This window comes from Austrofundulus limnaeus, unplaced genomic scaffold (assembly GCF_001266775.1).
Source record: "Austrofundulus limnaeus strain Quisiro unplaced genomic scaffold, Austrofundulus_limnaeus-1.0 Scaffold76, whole genome shotgun sequence".
NCBI classification, from domain to species: domain Eukaryota; kingdom Metazoa; phylum Chordata; class Actinopteri; order Cyprinodontiformes; family Rivulidae; genus Austrofundulus; species Austrofundulus limnaeus.
In genome coordinates, this window is record NW_013952478.1 from 778,041 (window position 1) to 789,155 (window position 11,115).

The window sequence follows — 11,115 nt, forward strand, 5'->3', positions numbered from 1 at the left end:
GCGCAGCGCTGCGCACCGTACGTAAATATACGTACAATACATTCGTAAAATATACGACAAGTCTGGACCACTCGTAAATTTTGTTCGTATCTGAAAAAAATCTTAGAATATGAAAACATTGGTGAATGCCACAAATTCTCCTAAATCACTCGTACACACAATTTAAGAACAAATCTGTGCGTACCAACGGTTCTTGCATGAGGCCCAGTGTGTTTGAACTGGTTATCTTGATTCAGAAAGAATAGTTAGAAGTTTTAACTTTAAACTATATATATACAGTATATTACTCTTAACTGTTAAAAAAACATGTTTTTATATTTTTGAAGTTCTACTAATCCTAAATTGCTAGGGAAAATAAAACAAAAAACTGCAGAGGCCATGCACCCCTCTGGGTGACACCTCTGTTTCAATATAATTTTTTTGTGTAGTAAAAAAAATAGATTAAATCTGTTTTAAAGCAGGTCTGTGTCGTTTAAAAGATTTATTTTATAGAAAATATGTCTATTTTCCAAAAAGTGGATGTAGGTCCAACAAACTAAAATCAGAGTTGCTTTACAGTTTTTCTCCATAAGAAATGAAAAACATCAGAACAAGGACTTTCACTTAGATAAGTTTAAAGTGGAAATGTGTGATCATTACAGAATTTTTTAAATATGAACACGAACATCCTAAAAACAACCATTAAGCATGATTGTAGGTTTATATATCATAGAAAACTAAGAAACAAACATTCTCATTTAAAAATTTAAATATAAAAAAATCATCTTGGCATAAACTTGAGCTTATTGTCTTAGCAGAAAAAGTCAGTAAATTAGAGTTTGGTAGATTGTTTCTAGTTGTAACAATACTTCTTTTCAATAAATCTTATACTGTTGGAAATCCTGTTAATGTCACTTTTAAATGGAGCCACATTTGTAAGGTACATGCATGTGTGGGATGAGCGGTAGAGCTGAGTATGTGGGTTTGCATGAAACATTTGTCAAATCTTCTCTGTCAAACATCCTTTTCTGTTGTTATTGACTCTTGAGCTTCTGATACCTCCAGGTGCTGCCAGTCAGGTGCTGCTATAGGATTTATAACCAAGCATCATTGTCACAACAAAGAAATAATCTATGAAACTCTAATTTACTGACATTTTGTGCTAAGTTGTTAAACATTTAATCTAACTTTGAGTCTTAATTAAATTACCAGATAAAAGCAGCATGTTTCCCTTTTACCTAAACCTGCTTATTGTACTTCACAGATCATGGCTGACATTAAACGTGGACTCCAGTACTTGTTCCAGACTCAGAACAGGATGACTTTAGCCGTGAGTGGCACGGGTCACTCTGCCATGGAGTGTGCCATCTTCAACACGGTGGAGCCCGGGGATGGTGTGCTGGTGGCTGTCAATGGGGTGTGGGGAGAGCGAGCAGCAGACATGGCAGAGAGAATCGGTACAGCTTTACAGTAAAAATATATGACAGATTTAAAAAAAGCCAAACTGACTAAAATATGAAGCAAAGCAGGACTGAGAAAATACAAAAAACAAACAAAACAAAACAAAAAAACAAGGTCTAACATGCACATTACCTGACCCATTTGACAAGTATAGAGTAAGATCATTTAGTAAAACCATGAAAATTACAACACTTTGAGTGTATGTTGTTAATAACTCTTAGTTACAACCAAATCTTTGCTTAGCTCATTATCTGTAAAACTGGCAGAGTTTTTGGTTTTCTTCATGTCCATCAGCTGTGGCAGCCATCTTGAATCAGACAGGCTCTATAAGTTGAGCAGTTGGACATTTAGTGATTACTTTTTGAAACTTTCTTTAAGATCCATCCTTTGATTGTTCAGGAGGTATTTTGCTAACAGACTAAGGAACGATGTGTGCAATACGTCTCACTTAACAGTATGTGTTGCTAATGACTTTCAGATACTGTTAGAACAAATTTGAGCATAATACTGTATGTGAACTAAATTATTAGGGATTTTATAATATTGGTTGTCTGTGGCGGCCATCTTGAACAATAAATAAGTTGTAGATTTACATCCAGTGATTAGTTATAAGAGGTTCAAAATTAGTCCAGTTGTTCACGAGAAGTAAAAATAATGAAGCGATTCAATAATATTTTGTCCCTTATCCAACAGGTGCCAGAGTAAACACTGTAGTGGCGCCCCCTGGTGGCTACCTGACCAACGCTGACATTGAGAAGGTATCAATCAGCTTACAGGTTTAATAAATGAATGCTACCTGTAGTTGCAGTTTAATAATATGTGTTAATCTTACCACAGGCTTTATCAAGACACAAGCCCGTGCTGTTCTTTCTTGCACATGGAGAATCTTCCACGGGTGTCTTACATCCTTTAGACGGCATTGGAGAGTTGTGCCATAAGTAAGACTCATAACTTATCTTTGTTCTAGTCCCACCTGGAACAGTCTTATGAGTAAAGTTTTTTTTCTTATTTGTCTGCAGGTACAACTGCTTGTTTCTCGTAGACTCTGTGGCTTCAATAGGAGGGACTCCTCTCTACATGGACCAGCAAGGTTAACATCCAAAATATTTTCAGTCTCTGTACTGCAGGGGTGTCAAACACATTTTGACAGGGGGCCACGAGAATCATGGTGGTCCTCAAAGGGCCAGTTGTATTTAACTTCAAAGTTTCATGTTTAACTTCAACCAAACATGAACCGTCACATTCCTTGTCTTGTTGGTACAGCTGAGCACCGCTAACAAACCATAAGTGAGCTCTACCTGGTATTTACTACATAGAAACAGGGTTTTATCACATCCTCTTATAAACACTGAAAAGTACTACATGTGCAAATCACTAAATGTGAAATAAATAGTACAGAAAACTATTAAAAGTAAAATAAGAGTTTTACCCATTGTTGAGTTGTGGTATCTTCCACCATAAATTAGATGGATAGTTTTTTGATCCTCTTGGGGAAATTTTAGAATTCTCTGCTTTTTACCCATCACACATGTGAGCACTGAGCACTCACATGTGGAGCAGTGGGCTGCCATTTTTGAGGCGCTCAGGGAGCAGCTAAGGGCCTTGCTCAAGGGCCCAAAGTGGGCTGGTTGGTCCAGGGAGTTGAACCAGCAGTCTCCTGATCATAGGGTCACCTTTTCTAACCTCTGCGCCACCACTCTGCCAATTTCTGAATTTTCCCACTTTCTGACAGGGAGGGGCATTCCAGTTTAAATTTACGACTTGTAAGTGGAAAATTCCCACTTCCTGATTCAACTAGGCTGCAGCAAAAGTAGCAGGTGAGAAGATGCAGATTTAACATGACAATATTTGCCAGCTACTTTCAAACCCTGTGCAGCTCCGTCTAGTGGTGGAGCGCCATCATCCATTGTCTTACACTTTATCTGAAGTCGGGTCTCGGGGACAGCAGCTTTAAGCCCAGACCTCTCTTTTCACAGCCACCTCTTCCAGCTCTTCTGGGAGGACCCCAAGGTGTTCCCAGGCTAGCCGAGAGACATTTTCTTTCCAGTGTGTCCTCTATATTCCTTGGGGTCTCCTCCCAGTTGGACATGCCTGAAGCACCAAGGCATCCCGGAGGCATCCTAACCAGATGAACCACCTCAACTGGCTCCTCTCAGTGCGGAGGAGGGGCAGCTCTACTCTGAGTCTTTCCTGGATAACTGAACAGCCTATATGCCATGGACTTCTGTTCTAGCACTTCAGCATTTTTTGGCCACAGACAGCACTTCCAGTTCACAGGCAACACTGTGTTAGCGTAGGCTTTTTTCACTCATTGGCTGCTGTCCAATGTACAGGATTTGCACATTTCATGTACCAATATTTACACAGGAGAAGTACAAGTTGACAAATGTCCAGCCAAGTGGAAAAAAATACTCTAAAGTGGATTAAATCCATAAAAAATACAAAGGTAAAATGCCCAGAATTTAGCCTTTTTCACTATTCATTTGCTGCTTGTTCTGTGGATTTTTCATGTAAAACAGGGACACTTATATTGTTAAAAAGAGCAGAGTCTGGACTTTAAATTGATGGGATACTTGTGTGGTTTGGATAACGTTGCCCCAACATTGGTGAACTGAAAACGTAATGATTTTCAGGCGGAGGTTCAGCTGCTCTCGGTACAGGAGGGGAGGTGTGCTCGGGCTGTTTACACTGTAATATACACTCTAACTAAAGTTTTTGCTTTTTGCATAAAACTCACGAAAAGGTTGCCTAAAATAATTTCATACTCTGTATTACACAAACTTGTGCACACACACACCTGCCTTGTGAAGAATCCAATATTATTGTCGAAAGCAGCAAAATGATGACTTCCAAACAGCTGCCTCAGCGTCAGGCTCTCAAACTGTTCCCGTCGCTGGCGGATTTCCTCCCGGATAATAACATTTACCTCCAGCACTAAATCCACAACTGCAGGGTCTGGAGTAGCGGCATAATTGTGATCCAAACATCTAGTCTATTTACTATTGTGTTAACTTCCTCCTCGCTGTCCTCTGGAGGTGGTCTTTGCTCTCTCAGGTCTTGGCAGTGAAGGGGGTAATTGTACAGCTCCCTTCTTTAATCTCCATCTTCCCATTTCTGACACTGGCTCTTGAATATCCTCAGGTTTGAAATGCCATCTACAAATGCGAGTGTGAGCTTTCATAGCTAAGTTTTCCCTGTGTATAGCCACGATCCAATGTAGTCAATGCTGGCTTTAAAGAAGCTTATTTTAAGACATTAATACATCTTTGAAGCTCTTGCAAACCAAATAAAATCCTCTAGCAGGCCACATTTGGCCTGTAGACCTTGAATTTGGACACGTGCTGTATTGCATCTGATAAAAAAAAAAACAATGTGTTTGTTCCATGTTATCAGAAAGTTTCTGTCAATGTTTTGCAGGTATTGACATCCTGTATACAGGATCCCAGAAGGTTCTCAACGCCCCACCGGGTACAGCACCCATTTCGTTCAGTGAGAGAGCATGGTGAGACCTGCATACTGTGCTGTGTGCAAGCCTGATAGAAAAGTAAAAAAGTATATTTAAGGTAAGATTTCTTCACAGCTATAAAGTATTCAACCGGACAGGAAAACCTGTGTCATTCTTCCTGGATTTGAGTTGGCTTGCAAATTACTGGGGCTGTGATGACAAGCCAGCAAGAGTGTAAGAAACAAAGGTTTTATACTGTATTCGGAACACAAAAAGGATTTTGCCTTAATTTTATTTGAGATTAGTCTCCTTATTGCCCTGTCAACAGATATCATCACACAGGTCCAGTTACTGCATTCTACTCTCTGAGGGAGAGTCTGGCTGTGCTCGCTGAAGAGGTGAGATGTGTCAGAATCAGAGAAGTTACTCTGACCTGGAGCTTCAGCAGTCCAGTGCAATTAAAGTAATAGTAATATTAGAAATGCCACTTTGTTTAAGGGTCTGGAGAATTCATGGGAACGACATAAAAAGGCAGCAGAGTATTTCCATGCCGGCTTGGAGAGCATGGGTCTGAAACTTTTTGTCAAAGAAAAGGTAAGGTTTGAAAAGACTTTCTTCATAAAAAATGTAAAATATGTCGAGGAAGTATCATTAAATTCTGAATGTTTTACATTTACAGCATGCAAGGCTGCCTACTGTTACCACAATTGTTGCTCCACATGGATACGACTGGAAGGAAATCACCAGCTACATCATGAAAACGCACAACTTAGAGATTTCTGGAGGGTTGGGACCATCTGTTGGTTTGGTGAGAGGAAATGAGTGGCACTGGTGAGCAGTTTTGTCTGTACTTGTGTGAACTAAGACAGCTGTGTGTGTGTGTTTGTTTGTGTGATCATTGCAGGTGTTACGTGTGGGATTGATGGGATGTAACAGCAGCAAGGCTAATGTCGACATGGTGCTGGCAGCGCTGAGAGACGCTCTGAAACACTGTCATAGGAGCAAAGTGTAACATGTTACAGTTGAGAATGTGAAAATATCTTGGTATCAGGGCTTCTGTCATTTCAAAGAAACTTAAAGAAATAAATTATTATTTGCAACAATCTTGTAAGGCTGAATTTATAGTGAATGAGTGACACTGAATAAATAAAAAGAAACACAATATTATCAGAAAAACTCAGTACAGTATTGTTTAGTTTAGTATAGTATTTGATTTGCATAGTGTAGTACCGTACAGAATAGTATAGTACAAAATAGTATAGTACAGTACAGCGGAGCATAGTGTACAGTAGTTCAGTACAGTATAGTATAGTACAATACAGTGGAGCATTGTAAAGTACAGCATAGTATGGCAAACTATACTATGCTGTGCTATATGTTGTATTGTTTTATAGTATAGCATAGCATAGTACAGTTCAGTGTAGCATAGTGTATTACAGAACTGCATAGCATAGTATACTTCACAATACTGTACTACACTACACTATTTTATAGTACAAGACAATACTATACTACATTATAATAGTATTGTATTATAGAATAATATAGTTTATATATAATAATATAATATATAACAACAGTATAGTATAGTATAGTATAGTATAGTATAGTATAGTATAGTATAGTATAGTATAGTATAGTGATGTTTCAGCTCAGTGGGTGCAGGGGTTGTTCTCCAGTTGAAGAAACAGGGCTTCTAGTTCCTGCAGTGTGCTAAAGCACCCTCAGGAAATACAATGTAGCCTACCACCAGAAATGTTTCCATAGATTCCCATTGATATAATAATAACAATTTTTAAATATATAAAATTACAATGTGCGTCCAAGTGTCTGTGGTACTCTGGAGTCAGCTCTTCAGCCTAGTGCAAACTGAGTAACTGTGATGCCAATCATTGCAATAAGACCAACAAAAGGTTTGAATCCTTAACACATGCTAACTTGGAAAAAAATAGGTCACACCAAATTTAGCGCACAGTGCTATCATGCAATTGTATTTTGTCTAACAGTAAATGTAAAATAAAACCATTAACAGTTTCTCACAGTTATTTGTCGATGCTTGCTTCCTAATTCTATCATTGCACTTTTTACTGGACTAAAGGAGTAATTACAAGTTAATTTCAGATCAGCAGAAACATTAAAATCTATACAGATGTGTAAAAAATATTCATTAACAAATTTTCTTAAATGATTTCTAAACAAATTCTTTATTCTTCATACAGTATTTATTTAGTTTGGATGCCATTATAAAGCTCAGCAGACATTTGGGTTTTTATGATTTTATTGCTACTTATTTTGTTTAATTATTTGGGGTGCCAGCCAGGTCTCCCTCCTGATGTATAGGATGTTTTGACTGGTGTGTGTGTAGGATTTAACAGTTTTTATTTCTTGTGGTTTAGGGTTTATTTGTTTTAACAGTCACACAAGGATATATATCTAAAATATACACCCTTTTCAACCTCAATTAAATAATAAGTGACAGAATATTTGAAAAAGAAATAGGGCACAGACAAAAGAAATCAATTTTTGCAAATGTATTATGTACAAAACAATAAGAAAACAAACAATACAAAAATTATACAAACTATCCCTCCCCCCAGTGTCCATTAGTGGTGCTTGAACCACTTTAGTTCAGAATTCAGTGTTTTAGTTTCAAACCACAAGCTTTAGGGTCCACAAAAGCTTGGCTTTCAGTTCAGAGGTTGGACTCTCAAACTTAGCTTTACTCCACAAGAAGAATAACAACTTCTCAGCAAGATAGCTCCTCATCAAAATAAACTTAATTCAACAGCAAGAGGTAAACTAACTCCACAACAATGAAATAGAAATTCCACAGCACAGAAAAGGAGCTAAAACAAAACAAAAATACTTTTTTACAATAAAGCACTGAATTTATAGAAGACAACAAAACATGGAACAGACTTACTTGGTAGATGGGTGACTTGTGACAGGGTGTGATTTAAATATGGAAAACTAGAAAGAAAACAAAATTTGGATTGTTTCTTTTAGTTTGGTTTTCATTATTTTACAGTTTTATTGATTGGTTTGACCAGGTTGAAGGAACTGGGAACCTCTCAGTCTTCATCATCACCATCTCAGCAGAGCAGAAGACACTTCTTGCAATGTGGTAACCCATTCTCATTGGATTGACACAGTTTTCACACCCTTTTGCAAAACAGTTGACACAGATGTCATTCAACAAGTCCAAACTCCCTTTTAGCTGTCAGTATGAAACACCGAAAGCACCAGTTTGACACTTCTTCACAGAATTTTTCAATTCGCAATCAGTCTGCAGGTCTGTGTTGTTCTTTGCAAGCATGGATCGAGGAGGTCTAAGGCAGATGAGAGGCAGAGTGAGAGTGAGAGTAAGAGGTAGAGGGGTCAGAGGAAGAGGAGTCCGTGTGCAAGGTGGAGGTATAGCTGGAAGGGCTCAGGTTACAGATGAAATTCGGGCAACTGTGATTGATCATGTCGTAAATGATGGCCTTTCATTTAGAGAGGCTGGACAAAGAGTCCAACCTGTTCTAAACAGAAACACTGTTGCATCCATTGTTAGAGTTTTTCCAACAGGAGAACAGGTAATGTTGCTATGCAGTATATACAGAAATATCTGCAGTGATACATAGTACCTCATATAATTTTTTCCACATTTCATGTATTCTTTATAGAATCGAAAGCCTACCAGTCATTGGTGGTAGAGGGAGAATTTTTTATGCTGAGCAGGAGGCAGCCGTTGTCAACATGATTCTGGCAAATAATATTGAATGCGATATGGATGAGGCCATGTGGCCCATTCTTCAAGAAAGAAGAGACTAGAAGAGACAGAAGAGTATCACTTTTGGCTATCTCTTATACTCATAGTATTGGTCCATGGGCTAGGGTAGCTCACCGTGCACCCCCCCCCAACACACACACACACACACACACACACACAAACACACACACACACACACACACACACTACTGAACTTCTCTGGTTTTTTCATGTACCCTAGGGTCTCTCACAAAATGCATGTTAACAGAAAAAAAGTTGGGTCTCACTGCCCACCCCCCTTTTGGCCACACCCTTTTTCTATTGTGGACATCAATAATAGGGCTGGAGAAAACTTCATTGCCAATAACTTTGCTATAAACCAACCGAAGTTTTAAAACAAGGTATCATATCAGCAGATTTGTACTGATTAGTTCTTCGATGTACATGACATTTCATTAAGCAAATATGGACGCCTGGCTGGTAACAGGATCTGTTGCATAAATAATCAACAAAAGCACATCTAAATGAGATACCATGTCAATGTCTATCATTTAACACTATATTTATGACATTTTATTCTGACATGGTAAATCTACATGTAAGTTTGACATCCTGGAAATTCTGAAATGTGCACACAATGAGTAGGGGTGTGGTCAAAAACTGGTCGCTGGGGAGTAGTACCTACATCTTTTATTTTTTAACAGACTTTTTTCTGAATAAATGGATCCATAGATGCAAGAAAAGGCTAAGTAAGTTGAACATTTACGATATGTGTGGTAAACGCAGATAAAAGATGAAAATTTTCATCTTCTGTTGGGGTTGTGACAATTTGACCCTCTGATGACATCATTTTTTGCCCATTTGTTTAATAAAAAGTAATTTAAATTGAAGAGCTAATCAATACAAATCTGCTGATACCTTGTTTTTAAAATGTGGTTGGTTTATAGCAAAGTTATTGGCAGTTAAGTTCCCTGTACCCCTTACTTTGATGGTCAGAATGGAAAAGGGGTGTGGTCACAAAGTGGTCCCTGTGGCATAGCGAGACCCAACTTTTTTTCTCTTAACATGCTTTTGTTGAAAGAATGGACCCTAGGGTACATGAAAATACCAGAGAAGTTCAGTCATACAGTGTGCATGGAGGCCCACCATAATCTACAGACCAAAAAAGATGAAAATCTTGGTATTTTGTTGGGGTAGTGACATTTTTACCCCCGATGACATCATCAAGCGAACATTTGCTTAATGAAAGGTCTTTTAAAGCGAAGAGCTAATCAATATGAATCTGTTGATACTTTGTAAAATTTGGTTGGTTTATAGAAAAGTTATTGGTGGTCAAGGTTCATGAACCCCTAATTTTGATGGTCACAGTGGAAAAGGGGTGTGGCCAAAGCGGTCCCTGGGGGCAGTGAGACCCAATTTCTTTCTGTTAACATGCTTTTTTTGAAAGAGTGGTCCCTAGGGTACATGAAAACACCTGAGAAGTTCAGTAGTGGGGTGTACAAAGTGAAACACCACAACCCACAGATATTCACAGATAATTCATGGACCTCTGGTCCAAAACTGGAGAGTCTCAAATACAAAAGAGACCACTGGTCCTAAACATGACATTCTCAGATACAACAGAGTCTACTGGTCCTAAACCAGACAGTCTCAGATACAATAGATTCCAGTGGTCCTAAACCGAACAGTCTCAGATACAACAGTCTACAGTTAAAATTGCACATTCTCAGACACAACGGAGACCACTGGTCCTGAGACGGACAATCTTAGATATGTCAGAGTCCACTGGTCCTGAGCCGGATAATCTCAGAAATATCAGAGTCCACTGGTCCTGAACTAGACCGTCTCAGATACTTCAGAGTCTTCTGGTTCTAAACCGGACAGTCTCACAAGAGTCCACTGATCCTAATCCGGACAACCTCAAATACAACAGAGACCAGTAGTACTAAACCAGACATTCTAAGATACAACAGAGTCCAATGGTCCTGAGCCGGACAGTCTCAGATACTTCAGAGTCCTCTGGTCCTAAGCCAGATATTCTCAGATACTTCATGGTTCTCTGGGCCTGAGCCGGATAATCTCGGAAACATCAGAGTGCACTGGTACTGAACTGGACAGTCTCAGGTACATCAGAGTCCTCTTGTTCTAAACAGGACAGTCTCATATACAAGAGTCCATGATAGAGTTTTATTGGATTTATTAAACTTCTTAAGGTGTTTCAAATAAAGTCTTGAGGTACGTGACGAATGTATAATTCATCATGGCGTGTCCACAGAGTGTAGCAGGTAGAAATGCTCTTAAGCAGAGCTAGTAAGACAAAACAAGTTTGTGTTGTCTTTACTATTATCCACATATTAGACCCCAGCAACAAGTGTTTTGATTGGTCCCTATGCCTATGACAAACCACATAACTGATTTCTGATTTGTTGTAACATTGTGTGACCTCATTCTACGTGTCTGAATAAAACGACTGTTCACG

The 11,115-nt window shown here is 38.7% G+C and overlaps 1 protein-coding gene across 1 annotated transcript in view; it reads left to right on the plus strand.

Annotated features, from left to right (window-relative positions):
- The window catches only part of agxta (alanine--glyoxylate and serine--pyruvate aminotransferase a), an 8,443-nt gene extending 2,455 nt beyond the window's left edge, over positions 1 to 5,988 (plus strand). Inside the window, exons 2-11 of the mRNA XM_014011045.1 lie at positions 1,244 to 1,436; positions 2,134 to 2,198; positions 2,278 to 2,378; positions 2,460 to 2,530; positions 4,858 to 4,942; positions 5,021 to 5,119; positions 5,214 to 5,283; positions 5,384 to 5,479; positions 5,565 to 5,693; positions 5,790 to 5,988. Coding sequence (XP_013866499.1) covers positions 1,244 to 1,436; positions 2,134 to 2,198; positions 2,278 to 2,378; positions 2,460 to 2,530; positions 4,858 to 4,942; positions 5,021 to 5,119; positions 5,214 to 5,283; positions 5,384 to 5,479; positions 5,565 to 5,693; positions 5,790 to 5,897 — 1,017 coding nt within the window. The 3' untranslated portion in view covers positions 5,898 to 5,988. The remainder of the gene's footprint in view (positions 1 to 1,243; positions 1,437 to 2,133; positions 2,199 to 2,277; positions 2,379 to 2,459; positions 2,531 to 4,857; positions 4,943 to 5,020; positions 5,120 to 5,213; positions 5,284 to 5,383; positions 5,480 to 5,564; positions 5,694 to 5,789) is intronic.
- Positions 5,989 to 11,115: the final 5,127 nt, after the last annotated feature.